The sequence below is a fragment of the Juglans microcarpa x Juglans regia genome, chromosome 2D, assembly GCF_004785595.1.
Source record: "Juglans microcarpa x Juglans regia isolate MS1-56 chromosome 2D, Jm3101_v1.0, whole genome shotgun sequence".
Classification (NCBI taxonomy): Eukaryota; Viridiplantae; Streptophyta; class Magnoliopsida; order Fagales; family Juglandaceae; genus Juglans; species Juglans microcarpa x Juglans regia.
This window is the reverse complement of record NC_054596.1, coordinates 42,757,973-42,773,653: the sequence shown is the minus strand read 5'-3', so window position 1 is coordinate 42,773,653 and position 15,681 is coordinate 42,757,973. Positions and strand designations below refer to the sequence as shown.

The window sequence follows — 15,681 nt, the reverse complement described above, 5'->3', positions numbered from 1 at the left end:
CGAGGGATCTCCCGTTAACACCTTCTCCTGCTACACTCACATCCGGGTGTCTCTTTCGGGAATGAGTTGATGGGCTCAGCAACTGCCTAAAATAGATCTAAGGGGTCGACGGGCAAAATCCACCGAGACTATTGAAAACCCAAAAACGATCACTGAGCACAAAAATATATGCACTTTACTAACAATAAACATTCACATACAATCACTACGCAAACATTCTTCCAAACAAACTTCACAAAGGCCCACCCTCAAAAGCCCTTACTACAAATTTTACAATTTCTTCTTGAGATCTCCATTGCATAATAGTGAAAAACTATGAACTAGCTACCAAAATTTCTTTTTCTACAGGTTGCCTCCACCACGGTTGACTTGAAGATTCTCAAGACCTTCTTGATAAACAAGTTGACCTTAAGAATCGAGGGCATCTGTTAGGGATTCAATTGACTGGGTGAAACCCTCTGGAAATCTATCACTAAGGGAAGAGATAAAGCCAAGAGATAAGGCAGGAAAGAGATAAGATAAAGAAGTTGGCTCAGACTCCTAAATAGAAAAGATATCACAACTCAAGTTGGACTCTATCACTTTAAGGAAATAACCTCTATATAAGGAGCGGCTTCCCCACAAATCTAACAAGCTCTCTCCAAGTACTCTCCACAAATCTTGAGACTAAATTCTCCCATTGTATAGAGCGATATATGAGGCCATGAGATATTGTAAAATCATCACCTGATATAGTGAATTTTGCCCCCAACAATTCATGGATGTAGGCTTTTATGCTGAACCACGTAAATTCTTGTGTTTCCCTTTATTTACTTTTATTTCCTTATTTATTATTTATTTCATGGATGAACGTGAAGAGCACCGTATCGGAGCTCGAATCACCAACGTGGGTTGAGGATGACTCTTTCTTCCTTTCCAGTCTATTGTGTAATTTTTGAAATTAACATGGATCATATCATATTGTTTTTCTTGTTTCGGGAGAGCAATTTTCTTTGGATCAAAGAAATTTCAAACCCATTTGCATCTGAAGAGTTAGAAGTCTGTTTCTCTATATCATATTGATCTCCTTCCCTTATCAGTCATCTATCATCGATACTGACATACTGACGAAGTGCCACTTGTCTCATTAGGGGAATATTCGGTTGTAACCGCTTGGACCGATTAGTTTCCAACATTCATGATCAAAGACATATTCTAAACATAAAATGCTGAATACAGTCGCATAGGGCAAACGGCTGCTTACATGAAAAAAATAAAACACACCGTCTTGTATAAAAACCAAAACCACGCCGCACTTCACTTGAATCATGAGTTCGTCGCCAAGCTGCAGAGGATTGTAGTCAAACTTCATACTTCAAAAGAAAAAGAAATGCAAGATGTAAAAAGGAGTGCAGGGACCCAGGGACAGAGGTTTTGACAAATTGATTTTGATGGTGAACGTCGAAAATTAATATTGAATGAGTGAGAGAGGTGAGACGTACGGGTCGTCATGTGGAGAAGAAGAGGGGTAGGCAAAGCTGTACAGGTCGTCGATTTCGTGGGGAAGATGAAGGAAGGAAGACTGGAGAGACTGAAGAATTGCTCTGAAAAAGTGAGTCAATCTCATTGGGGAAGACAAAGGGAGGACAAATGTGAAACACATCGTTTTTTCATTTCATTTTCCACGGAAAAATTGAAGGTAGCAATAGAATTAGTGAAGACGGAGGCTCTTGCTATCACCCTCTTCCAGACTGACTCTATTGTTTCCGATGTGTCCGCTTGCAGCAGCTCGTTTACAAGCGTGAACTCACCCGGGGCCTCTCGTATGCTTCTCTTTCTTCTTCCCTCTATTTTTTCTTCTTATTTTCTGTATTTTTGGTTTTCAAATCTCGATTCAGCTTTTCAATTCAGAACCCATGTAGTGTTGCTTTATTTTTATTTATTTATTTATTTTGACGCCTAACGCTCGAAAGAATGATCATGTCAAACATGGCAGTTTAACAAAAGCCTAGTTCAAATTATATGAAAGAAATGTTAACAATGAAACATGTTATTGTCGCTGCAATCCCATCTAGGGAGAGTTATAGACAAGTAATAGAAACAAAACATTACTCATACGAAATCCATTCTATTTTCTCGCCCAACCCAGAAGCAGAAGAATGATCACACAGTGCCGAGAAGACCCTCCTTCAATATCATTGCCCTTCAGCCTTAGGTTTCTCCAGAAATGTCTTCTTCAACCAATTGAATGGGTAGATGAGCCAAAGGGTAGAGGTGGCGGCTGCAAAAATAATGGTGCCGTCAACGTGCAGGCGTTAAATACCATGCCAGCTCGGTCCTCCAATCTGAGCCCCCGGCCAAGCCCTTACCCTCACGACGTTTCTGCGAGTCCTCTACTCGGCGGTGTGTCGCCGTCTCCAGGGAAAGGGCCGGCGACTCTAAAGAAGTTCTTCCGGAGGCCTTTCCAGCCACCTTCGCCCGCTAATCACATAATATCGTTTTGGTTCGCGCAGTGAAATGGGTTTCATGGATTTCCAGGAAAGGCTTCTCCGTTTTCGTATTGAATGAGGCCGAGAAGAATAATGCTCTTGAATAATGTTTTTTTTTTTTTTTTTTGGTGACATGGCCTGACCGACTGCACGGCGCCTGCATAGGGCGACTGTATATAGAAGAGCTGATTCTAAACAACACCTAATTAAATACATTCTTTACATAAATTGAACAACATATAAATTCAGCTTTCAATTGGCAAGCTCTTATCATGAGAATTGCATGTCAAGAACCTGATGAAGAGCGACCAAAACAATGGCCATGAATCAACAATCCATCCAAGCCAAAAACTCTATTAGAAAAGAAAGGAGATAATAAGCATGCATTCAATCAAGAATCCAAATAAATGCTTGAGTTTTTTAGACCATGGAAAAAGGTATCCTGAATAATGGAACAAAGAGAGGAATCACAGAATTTTACCTATTAAAAATGAAAATTCAGAAGTATTCTAGTAGACTATGAATTACATTTAAAAATATATTGGGCACCAACCTATGTCTTTGACATCTTTTAATTAGTAGTTTGGTCTCTACAAATTCTGCACTAATCTTATTCAATATACTTTATTAAATGATGTTTACTCAAATAAAAGTTTCCTATTTATTCAATGCACAACTCCAACTGAACATATTTCCAATATTAATGAAAAGAAAATCATTTTATAGAAGGTTTCATAACCTGTATCAAATGAAGAAAGCTGTGAACAAAAATATAACTTTTAATACCACAATGGAGAATGATGTCACAATCATGAACTGGTTACACTGAATATTCCCCTAATGTTAATGGACGATATGGATTGTTAACCTGCAATGAAACAACAAAGCATAGAAATATAATTTGATAGTCCCCATATGCTCCATATATATATATATATATATATATATATATTTTCAGATATGAAGTTCCAAGTAAAGTACATAGCCCCATATGCTCCAGCGATTTATATTTGCTGTAAAAGAAATCATTGCTAATAGTCGCAAGGGGGTTGGGGTGGGGAGGGGGTTATTTGAATGATTGTATAGGTAAATTAGCTAGACTACGTAATCTACTGGATATATGGTCTACAAGGAAATATCCCCCAATGCTTTCAGTAGGATTCACTCATAAAACCTACCTTGTCTATATCAATATCAGATAACTGATTCAAACCAATAATGTAAATGTTCATTAATAGGGCAGCAACCACGGCCTGAAAAGCAATAGAAAGGTTATATTAAAGGTACAGATGTAATGTTCAAGTTGATATGATATTTGAGGCATCACCTCCACTACCCAAGAGAAAAACAATGGAGATATATATATCCGAGGCCCTCCCGACTGCAAGGAGAGAAACTAGGATCATGCCTAATGCCTGCTGACAGAAGATAAAAACCTCTCACAAAATTTTGAAAAAGAAAAAATGAAAAAGAAAGATTGAGCAGCTTAAATCAACGAAAGATAAATAAATAAATAATAGTTGACTGAGCCACCTTAAACAGTCGGTTTAAAGCAATATTTTTACTAAAAATGATTGCCTTCTTGTCAATATTCGTACAATAGATAGTTCTTGCACGTATCTCATGTTCATCTTGTCTGAAAACCAAAGAACCAATCAAATCAATACATAATAAAGCAACTACGAATAACAAAAAATGAAATCTTTATAAGAGGTAGGTTCCCTCACCCTAGGCAAAAAAGTTGGGTTAATCGGTGCAATAGTTATTTTAGAAGGCAGCACCCTCACCGGGTAAAATCCAAGCATCGTCCTCGACAGATCTAAGGCAGCCCTTGCCCTTTCTGCGCAATGAACAGAGCTATTGATGGAGTCATCATCACAATTCATTACCACTCAAAGAACTTTTAACTATGCTCTATATAACTACACATCACCTTCATCAATAAACTAAATAAAGGCAAAACGAAGTATAGAATTAGGTTGACCACATATTCGGTAGTCAACAACCTTCAAGCATAAAAGCATTTGTTCAAGACCAAAATCTCCTACCCAAAAATACTTCACTTCATAACAAGTACTGCAAAAAGAAAAACCTACAAACGAATCTGAGATCAAAAAGAAAAATGAACCATAAATTTCAAAATTAAGAGAAGGGCTTAATACAATTAAGAAAAGTAGAAAAACGCTTATAACTTTTTGGGCCTCAAATGCATCAAAAGCAGAATTGTGCACCAGATTCAACCACTGGCTCAATGTGTCCTATTAAATTTTTCAAAGTTCTTGGCAGATCCAACATATTTTTCACTTGGAAAAAAAACTAAAATGGCCGACCATCAAACCCTAGAAAAAGTAGAACACACACGCACACACACAATTACGATGGTATTTGTAGGTCAACGTGCAAAAAGTAGGAAAAATTAGGATGGAGAAATGAAATATACCCCGATTGCATGCAGATGTTCTTGAATCGAAGCAACTTGTGAAGTACTCAGCAGATCAACCCACTCAGTTTTGTCATCTACCTCAAGGGCTGCATGGGCATGTTCGTCAACGGAAACCACCTCTCCACAGTGCTGGGTATATTTTTGTTGGTCTTCGCAGTGTCATTCTGTCCGGCTTGCTCCGCTACTGCTGACAATGGCAAGGGCCGTGAGTTGGAGAGAGAGAGAGAGAGAGCTAGAGGGTCTGAGTTGAGAGAGAGAACTCGGGAGGTATTAAGGAAGATTGCAACAATCTCTCCAATAAAAGTGAATCAAGATCAAATCACCAAAGTCAGCAGAATCAGTTTCAAGCTCCTGTATAGCAATATAGCCGTTTCAATTCAATGTAAATAATTTTCATTTATTGTACATTTATTCTCGCATAACTCTAGTTTCCTTTTGTATGTAATTACCTAAAGTAAGCTACTGCACTTGTATAAATTTGTTTCAGAAGTCAATAAGATTGAAGTGTGTTTTTCCCATTGAATCTGTATGGTTAAAATCTTATATGGTATCAATAGAGCCCTACTCTCACGAGCAACCAGATCCTATCTCTCTCTGAAATGGCCTCCTCTTCAGAACAAACGTCCACCCACCCACCACAAAATCATCCCATCTCACCTACCGCAAATGCCCTCATAGCTCTCAATATTTCTACACAAACCAATGAGAAACTAACACCCTCCACCTACCCTCAATGGAGAGCACAATTTGAAGCTCTCCTTATCGGCTATAATCTCCTTGACTATGTCAATGGAATTTCACAGTGTCCCTCCCCTGTCGGCACCTCCTCCACCGAGTTAAATAAAACTCATTGGGTTCGTCAGGATAAATTAATCCTAAGTGCTATTCTGGCTTCAACCTCCACCACCATTACTCCCCTCATCGCCACTACCAAAACCTCTCATGAGGCTTGGAAGAAACTCAATCACATGTATGCCAGTAAATCCAGAACCCGAGCCATGCAACTCAAGGAAGAACTTACCTTGATTCAGCGAGGAACACGTTCCATCCCTGATTATTTGCATTCGGTGAAAGCCCTAGCCGACGAAATTGTCCTTATCGATCATCCCATCTCTGATGATGATCTTACTCTCTACATTTTAAATGGATTGGGTTCTGATTTCAGGGAAATTGCAGCGCCGATTCGTGCTCGGGAAACATCCTTAGCCTTCGAAGAATTGCATGATATTCTTGTGGGACATGAAGGCTACCTGCGGCGCTTGGAGCTGCAAACCCAGCAACTTGTAGCTTCTGCGAATCTCTCTTACCGCAACAAGGTAAAGTCTGGTACTGGTAATCAGTCAAACGGGCCTTATAAGGCCAATGGATCCTCTCGGTCTCACGGCCAGAATCGCAGCCCTCAAAGCCCATCAAATCGCAAGCCCCATAATACACCAAATCAGCGCCGTTATCAGCCGAAGTGCCAATTATGTGACCGCATGGGCCATACTACCAAGTATTGTCCCCAACTAAAATCATCTGACGTCACAGTAAATTGTGCAACTATTTCCAAACAATAGGATCATAAGTGGCTTCTTGACTCCGCTGCTTCACACAATATTACTGGTGACTTGGCGAATTTATCTATTCACTCTGAGTACGATGGCACTGATGAAGTTGTTATTGGTGATGGGTCAGGTTTGGCTGTCTCACACATTGGTTCATTAACTCTAAATTCCCCAAAACGGAACTTTATTCTTCGTGATACTCTTTGTGTTCCAAATATTTGCAAAAATTTGATTTTCGTTCACCATTTCACATCCCAAAATAATGTTTTTGTTGAGTTTCACCCTTCTTATTTTCTTGTGAAGAATCAGATCACGGGGGCGACCCTACTACGAGGTGCATGTGAAAGTGGCGTTTACATTTTTCTGAAATCACTGGTGGGCTCGTCTTCCAACATGGTGGCTAACGTGCATGAACGGACCTCGTTTGATGGGTGGCACAAGCGTCTTGGACATCCGTCGTTTAAAATTGTTCAACATCTTGTCAAAACTTTTTCCCTTCCTGTTATGAATAATAAAATGAACTCTTTGTGTTCATCTTGTTCTATTAATAAATCCCATCAACAACCTTTTCGGCCCACGAGTTTTCAAAGTCATGCTCCTCTAGATCTTATTTACACTGATGTGTGGGGACCTGCTCATTGTCTTGGTTTAGATGGTTCTCGTTACTATTTGCTTTTCATTGATCATTACACAAAATATATGTAGTTCTTTCCAATCAATGCAAAGTCTTGTGTTAAGACCATTTTTCTCCAATTCAAAAATCTTGTTGAGAAACGTTTTCAAGCAAAAATTAAAAGCCTCTATTCTGATAATGGTGGTGAATATATTAGTCTCAAACCGTTTCTCTCTATCCATGGCATTAGTCATTACACTACTGCTCCTCACACACCTCAACAAAATGGTGTCTCCGAACGTCGTCGTCGTCATCGTCACTTAGTTGAGACTGGTCTTACCTTACTTCAAGATGCCAATCTTCCTCTTTCATATTGGCCTCATGCCTTCCATACTGCCACCTACCTCATAAACCGTCAACCCACTCCTCTTCTTCAAAATAGAACACCATTTGAGGCCCTTTTTGGTCAAAAACTGAACTACCTCAAATTAAAATCTTTTGGGTGTCTCTGTTTTCCTCTTACCAAGCCATATAACACCCATAAACTCCAGCCCAAGTCCAGCCCGTGCGTCTTTATTGGGTACTCTACAACCCAAAACGCATACAAATGCCTTGAGCCCGTTACCCAGAAAATCTATACCTCTCGGCATGTCTTATTTGATGAAGATCGAACCCTAGCCTCCATTGTTTCATCCCCGCCTTCATCGTCTGATCTGTCCTCTACCCACGACGTCATTTCGTTCGTGCCCTCAGCTCCCTCGCTGGCTCCATCCGACGTTGTTCCAGTGATTTCGGAACCTGTCTCCGCTGCGATCTCATCTCCTCTAGGTAATACCCGTATCCCTTCTTCTCATGGATTTATGGATTCTCAAAGTTTTTTGGATTCTACATCTATTTTACCTGCACCCGTGCTTGACTCTCATTGTGAATCTGCTCCTACGACATCTTCCCCTTCCCCTGTTTTCAACACCGAATCCGCTGCACCACTTCCATCATCTCCACGTCGCACACACTCCATGACCACAAGATCTATGAATAACATCTTCAAACCCAAACAACTAAATGTTGTAACCAAACACCCCCTTCCCCCGTGTCTTGAACCAACGTGTGTGACCCAAGCTCTATCCACACCTCAGTGGCGTGCTGCCATGTCTGAAGAGCTCACTGCTCTTATGCGACACGACACTTGGGACTTAGTTCCCCCACCAGTTGGATAAAATCCCGTGGGCTGTAAGTGGGTCTTTCGGGTTAAGCGAAAGGCTGATGGTTCCATAGATCGTTTCAAAGCCCGTCTTGTTGCAAAAGGGTACAATCAAAGACCCGGGATTGATTATACAGAGACTTTTAGTCCCGTTGTAAAACCAGCCACTATTAGATCTGTCCTTATTGTTGCTGTTATGCAAGGCTGGGTTTTAAGGCAAATGGATGTTAATAATGCATTTTTGCATGGCGACATTACTGAAGATGTGTATATGAGTCAACCTCCAAGGTTCAAGGATCCTTCCAAACCAAATCATGTGTGCAAATTGCGTAAAGCAATTTATGGCCTTAAGCAGGCCCCTCGGGCTTGGTATGCTACTCTCAGGGATGCTCTTCTTCAGCTTGGTTTCCATAACTCCAAGGCTGATTCGTCCCTTTTTATTTATCACAGTGGCTCCATTATATGCTATTTTCTGGTATATGTAGATGACCTTGTTCTTACAGGCAATGATTCCAGCTTTGTGAAATCTATCATTAACCAGCTTGGTGCTAGATTTTCTTTGAAAGATATGGGATCTCTTCACTATTTTTTGGGTGTGGAAGTTATCCCAATACATGCAGGTCTGTTTTTGTCCCAACATAAGTATATACGTGACTTGCTGTCCAAAACCAACATGGTTGGTGCTAAGGATGTGTCAACTCCTTTATCTACAAGTACTTCTTTAAAATTGATTGATGGTACAACTTCTTTTGATAGTACTGAATTTAAACGAGTTATTGGAAGTCTTCAATACCTTTCACTTACTCGTCCCGATATATCTTTTGCTGTTAATAAGTTGTCTCAATTTATGCACAAGCCCACCATTACACACTGGACAGCAGCAAAACGTTTACTTAGATATATGAAGCAAACCATCTTCCATGGTATTCAACTCAAAAAGAACACACATTGGCATCTCATCACATATTCCGATGCCGATTGGGCTGGAAATGTTGATGATCGATCTTCTACTTCAGCTTACATCAGTTTTCTTGGCACCAATCCCATCTCTTGGAGTTCAAAGAAACAAAGAGCTGTTGCACGCTCATCTACGGAAGCTGAATACCGATCCTTAGCAAATGCAGCCTCGGAAACAATGTGGTTACTTGGACTTCTCAATGAACTCGGTTTTCCTCTCAAAGATCCCCCTTCCTTGTTATGTGACAACATTGGTGCAACTCATCTCAGCTTTAATCCAGTCAATCATTCTCGCATGAAGCACATTCAAATAGACCTCCATTTTGTCCGTGACTTGGTTCAAAAAAGGACTCTCCTTGTCAAACATGTTCACACTCAGGATCAGCTTGCAGACTTGCTGACCAAACCATTGTCTAGGCAGCGCACTGAACTTCTTCGATCCAAGATTGGCCTTGCCGATGGAAGCCCCATCTTGCGGGGGCGTATTAAGGAAGATTGCAACAATCTCTCCAATAAAAGTGAATCAAGATCAAATCACCAAAGTCAGCAGAATCAGTTTCAAGCTCCTGTATAGCAATATAGCCGTTTCAATTCAATGTAAATAATTTTCATTTATTGTACATTTATTCTCGCATAACTCTAGTTTCCTTTTGTATGTAATTACCTAAAGTAAGCTACTGCACTTGTATAAATTTGTTTCAGAAGTCAATAAGATTGAAGTGTGTTTTTCCTATTGAATCTGTGTGGTTAAAATCTTATAGGAGGGACGTCCCTCAAGATTCAAAATAATGTGAATGATGTATTCCATGTACCGATTTGAAAAATAAAATAACTCTAAATAAAATGGATCGTCGACTAAAGATGAGGACCAATACTGATCATCAGATACAAGCTAGCCATGCATGATGAGGTCCTTAATTTGTTTTTCTTTTCTTAAGAATAATCTCTAAAATAAATCGTGCATAAGAATCTTGAAATCTCATACGCACAGCCTAACTGACCATGATCGACAATCGATGATTCTACACTAATTAGGATACTAATAAGTGTAGAATCTTGCTGGATGCAGGACATGCCAGAAGGTCTTTAATTACTAAATTAGGATACTGATTTAATTGTTTGCCATGCAAGCTACTAACAAATTAATCTCCCAAGCTAGCTAGCGATTGGGCATTAGAATTAGTAGATCTAAGAGAAAATCACGGGACAAATGCCAGTTGAGTGAGAGCTTCAAGGACGAAGCCAAGCTAAGAATAGAAGTCATTGAATTAGTTGAATAAACTAAATACCACAAAACTTATTAAAGGTGTTGCATAAGATTAGGAAACGCCGATTGACAGTTTCAACAAGTTTGGACGTACGGTTTAGATTCAACACCCATGCAGTATAAATAGCTGGGTAAACCAAAGGATCTTTTCATCGATCATTGTTGCAAACACATTAGATCAGACAAAGAAAGCTGAGAAGCGATAGACAGATAGATAAAAGATCAAGATGGCTGTGAATTTAAAGCTCGCGTTGATGTCCTTGGTGTTTCTGGTGGCATTTAATGCCATTAATCATGCCCAAGCCGCAGTTTTTGATGTGACGACACATGGAGCAAAGCCTGGTGCAGATATGACCGCGGTATATACACATATAATATATATATATATATATATATATATATATTTATATGATGCAATATGCATGCAGTACCTGCAATTCCATTTAAGATCATGCTCATTTTGTTGATCAGCATAAATGTTTAAATGCTATACTCATCATAAATATTGATCTTCATCAGTAGTACCACTTATGATCTAAAAAGAAGAATTAAGGCTTAATTTACTCTTTTTTTCCGTTTTCGGTTTCTGTATTCATCAGGCTTTGACCAGTGCTTGGAAAGAAGCATGCGCAGCAGCTGGTAAAAACCAAGTTGTGGTTCCAAAAGGGACATTCCAATTAGGTCCAGTGAGTTTAGAAGGACCTTGCAAGGGCCCTATTGAATTCCAGAATCAGGGCACCATCCAGGCTCCAGCAGACCCCAGTAAATTCCAGGATTTCTGGATCCAATTCCTTCATGTTGATGGGTTCACTCTGTCTGGGGCTGGAACTTTCGATGGGCAAGGACAAACTGCTTGGAAATCAAATATCTGTGCCAATAACCTCAACTCATGCGGAGTACTTGCCGCTGTAAGAATTGATCGGCATGCAATAGATTTTCCACCACTCGACACTAATCACTTATTATTATTTATTAATATGTGGTTCTTAATGTTTCAAAAATGAACGTATGCAGAATTTGAAATTCAGCTTCGTCACAAATGCAGTAGTCACGGGCATAACATCACTAAACAGCAAATATTTCCACATAATCCTGTTGGGCTGCAAAGGCATGCGGATGGAAAAACTAACCATCACTGCACCTGCAGACAGCGCCAACACCGATGGAATCCACATTGGACGTTCATCTGGGATTACAATTACCGATATTAAGATTGGAACTGGTGATGATTGTATCTCCCTCGGTGATGGAAGCCAAGACATTACTATCACAAAAGTAACATGCGGACCTGGCCATGGTATCAGCGTTGGAAGCCTTGGAAGATACAAGGACGAGGAACCTGTGAGTGGAATCACAGTCACCGGTTGCACCATTACCAATGCCCAAAATGGCGTGAGGATCAAGACATGGCCTGCTAGCCCTAGTGCTGGTTCTGCAAGCGGTATGCATTTTGAGGATATTACCATGATTAATGTGGATAATCCTATCCTCATAGATCAGGGATACTGCCCACACGGTCAGTGCAAAGCTCAGGTAAGAATATCGCGTGGAATTTTATGTTATCAGCTTCAATCGACTTCAATGTGCAAGTAAAAACTAAAGTTTTTTTTTTTTTTTTTTTTTTTTTCTTGGGTCGATCTTCCTGGTTCTAGGTTCCCTCTACGATCAAGATCAGCGACGTTAGCTTCAAGAACATTCGAGGCAGTACTAACAATGTAGAGGCTATCAAGCTAGCTTGTAGCAAGAGCGTACCATGCGAGAAAGTGAATCTTCAGGACATCGACCTTAAATTCACAGGGTCTGGAGAGGCTAAAACAATATGTGAGAATGTCAAACCCACAATTTCTGGCACTCAGAACCCTCCGGGTTGCACGGGGGCAGCTGCAGCAGCGGCGCCAGCATGAGCGGGGGCAACAGAACCAGCTTAAACAGAATGCTTCTCATAACTAAACGAGTAATATTAATATTCCTCGATCGAGCTTAAATAAAATTAACGTAGCAGTCAAATCTACGTAGTAAACTTTTGTCCTGTGGTGGTGAAAACACCTTATACCCCGATCCTCACGATCATGTCCATGCATCCCTTTAAAGCAATGCATGCAGTCGGCAACTATCAGAAATAAGATTGAGAAGAGTTTCCATCAATGATAATATGATAAGGTTACTACCTTTCTATTATTTATTTACTATTTTTTATATTTTTATATTTTTTAATTTTATTTAATAATTAAGAAAATAACTATTAATAAAATTTTTAATTTTTTCTTAATGATTAAGAATATTAAAAAATACTTAAAAGAAAGTGATAAAAAAAATAAAAAATCTTAAATATAATATAAGTAGTAAATTAAATGTGTAGTAACTCTTTCACTACCCTTCGTGTAATCTATTCCACAATACTTTGCCATTGGTTGTATCCCGTTGGCTTTTGTCAATAATAATAAAAATAAGAAGAAGAAATATTCTAAATATTTATTTAGATATTTGAGAATTTTGTTTAATAGTATTAATTGCTGATTGTTGCATGCAGTCTATCATTGTGAATATTCTAAGGAGTGATGTTACTTATCATTCCTTGATATGATATTAAATAATTAAAAATTATTTATTATATTTCACTTGTGAACCTATCATCTAGAAGTAGTGGAGAAAATAATACGGCCATGATTACAAAAAAGGGCTTTGAGGTATCAAAAAATGACTATTTATTAAAAAGTGGTGGAGGAAGTAATACCATGGTTACAAAAAAGGACTTTGAAGTATCAAAATCAATGTTTTGAATATCGTACCAGGGACCGTTTCAGTCGAGGTATTGAAACGAGATATTTCGGCATCGGTACCGTTTCAGAATAGTCTATATATGAATATAAATTATATATATAAATATAAATAAACTATATTCCAAAATAATAGTCTATGTATGAATAAATTATATATATATATATAAATTATAAATAGTCTAATTTAAATTGGCGAGTCAAAAAATGAGCATGGTGTTTGAGGAAAAGAAAAAAAGAAAAGAAAAAATTAAAGGCTGAAATATAGGTCGATATGGGCCGAAACGGCCGAAATTCTGATCGGTACGAAATTATGCCCTTATCTATACCAGTTACGCCACATAAATAAAATATTTGGACCATACCAGCCGTTACGGTACAAAATTCAAAACCTTGATCAAAATTCCAAACCAATTAGTCTAACTTGGCTAACTAGCTAAACAATTCCGCTACAAATTAATTAAGTACCCGGCCAATATATCTAGCTAGCACACTTGTACGTTGGAATGAAATGTTATAATAATAATATTGCCATGGCGATAGGCAATATAAATGAACCATTCAATTCAATAAGCCAATTATTAGAAATAATATAAATGACAGCAGACAACATGGTAGCCAACCTCCGGCCAGTTTGTTAGCCTAGCTTTCTGTCAATTGAGAATGAAGCATTAATGTCATAGTCAATTGGGAGGTTAATTATCAAAATTAATATATATTGCAGCTAGCTAGCTTCCAGCCAAAATCTGAAATTTTTTGAGGAATCAAAGGATCAATCCACAAGACCCTAATTTGCTAGACGTTGAAAGACTACTAGGCGAAATGTTGTTCTTTATTTTATATATATATATATATATATATATATATATATATATATATAATAGACTTAAGACTAATAAATTGGTGATCTATCTCTACTACTCATCCTTTCTAAAATTGGACAAAACAAGCTGGAGGACCGTCTTGAATGGCCGGTGCTAACGTCGTATTTCGCACACCTTTAGATCAAGTTTCGAAAACTCAGATCTTTGAAAATGTGCCTGCAAAACTTGGAGAATAGTGAAACTAGAAGAGTGCGGCCTTGGGGCCTGAGAACTTCTAATGCCAAAGTCAGTAAATGTTCTTAGAAGTTTATTAATAAGTAAAGAAGTCTAGGGATAAGAGAGACGTATTCTCATACCTGGGATCTGCTATTTATACTATAAGTCTGGGGGGACAGATCGTGCATGCCCCCATGAAGTCTATGTCCTTCGTATTTTTCCCTACCTCAAAGTCTTTTAATGCGGCGTGGTTCTCTAACGTCCTTCTCCCAAACTGTCTTCTTAATGGTCCATTGATGTCTTTCATATTAGTAGATCAAGGGTTCCCCACATATTATGTCTGCTATGTGGGCAGGCACTTGAGGGCTAGACACTACTAGAGGAGCCTTCACATCGACGAGTCTAATCTCCCGCAGCACCATCTCTCCTGCAGACTGCGTCTAGAGGACTTTTTCTGTGGGCCAGGTTGAAGACTATTTGCCCTGGGTTGGGCCTTTGGTCTCAATTCCCTTTCATTCACAGGCTTCCTGGGCTTAGTGTCGAGGAAGGGGGAATCCCCTTATAGCTATCCTGCTAATTCTCATTAGGCGAGTACAATGGGAATTTTATCACTATTCTAACCTGCCTAACCATTGAAGTCGGGATCCCTTTGTTGATGTGTGCATAGCTTCGGAGTATGGGGAGGCTCCCATTGTTTGATAATCTTGGCAACATTTCCCCATCATTTTTTATTGGCTCGCCTTTTGATGATTTTGGTACGCCTTTTTAAGTTCATTAATGTGAGGGTGTCAGGCAGCTCTTTGTGTTCACGTTGCTTTGTAGATTACACTCCCAAAATTCGAAACGGCACATAATTCTCCCTTCTGCCATGGGGTGTGGGAGATTAACTGTCGCCTTCCTCCTATATAAAGTTGGAGTGGGGTGTGGTTTCTTCTTATTACGCTGCAACCTTCTTGTTACTGTTTCCCATTTCTGTTTCTTTCCTCTGCTCTCCCTCCTTTACGATCTTCACTATCTCATACATTGGTGGTGATGTCCTCCGAAAAATCTACTCAACCCAATGTTTCCGGTGGAAGTTCTACTAATGCTAGGTCGTTGTTCGGGGTTAGTGGTTTGAGTTCAAGTGCCACGACGTCAATGTTGGCTTCCCTGGCCCTTACTTATCAGTTACCAGAGTCAGTGTTTTTTGAGGTTCCTGGTTCCAACGAGGGTGCCGTCGATGCAGAGGGTCATCCCACATGGATAACCCTATTTCCTTCTATGTTTTTGTGCGGCTTGAGGCTGCCTTTCCCTCGCCCTATTCTCGACCTTCTGGGTCTGGCTCCCTCCCAACTGCATCTAAATGCCTAGAGACTTTTGATATGCTGC

General features: G+C 39.4%; 1 protein-coding gene across 1 annotated transcript; it reads left to right on the top strand.

Moving 5' to 3' along the window:
• Window positions 1-10,642: 10,642 nt before the first annotated feature.
• On the top strand, window positions 10,643-13,117 carry LOC121250320 (exopolygalacturonase-like). The gene is made up of 4 exons (XM_041149422.1): window positions 10,643-10,855; window positions 11,096-11,404; window positions 11,511-12,029; window positions 12,149-13,117. The coding sequence occupies exons 1-4, from the start codon at window positions 10,724-10,726 to the stop codon at window positions 12,398-12,400; spliced, it is 1,212 nt and encodes a 403-aa protein (XP_041005356.1). The 5' UTR covers window positions 10,643-10,723; the 3' UTR covers window positions 12,401-13,117.
• The last annotated feature ends 2,564 nt before the right edge of the window (window positions 13,118-15,681 follow it).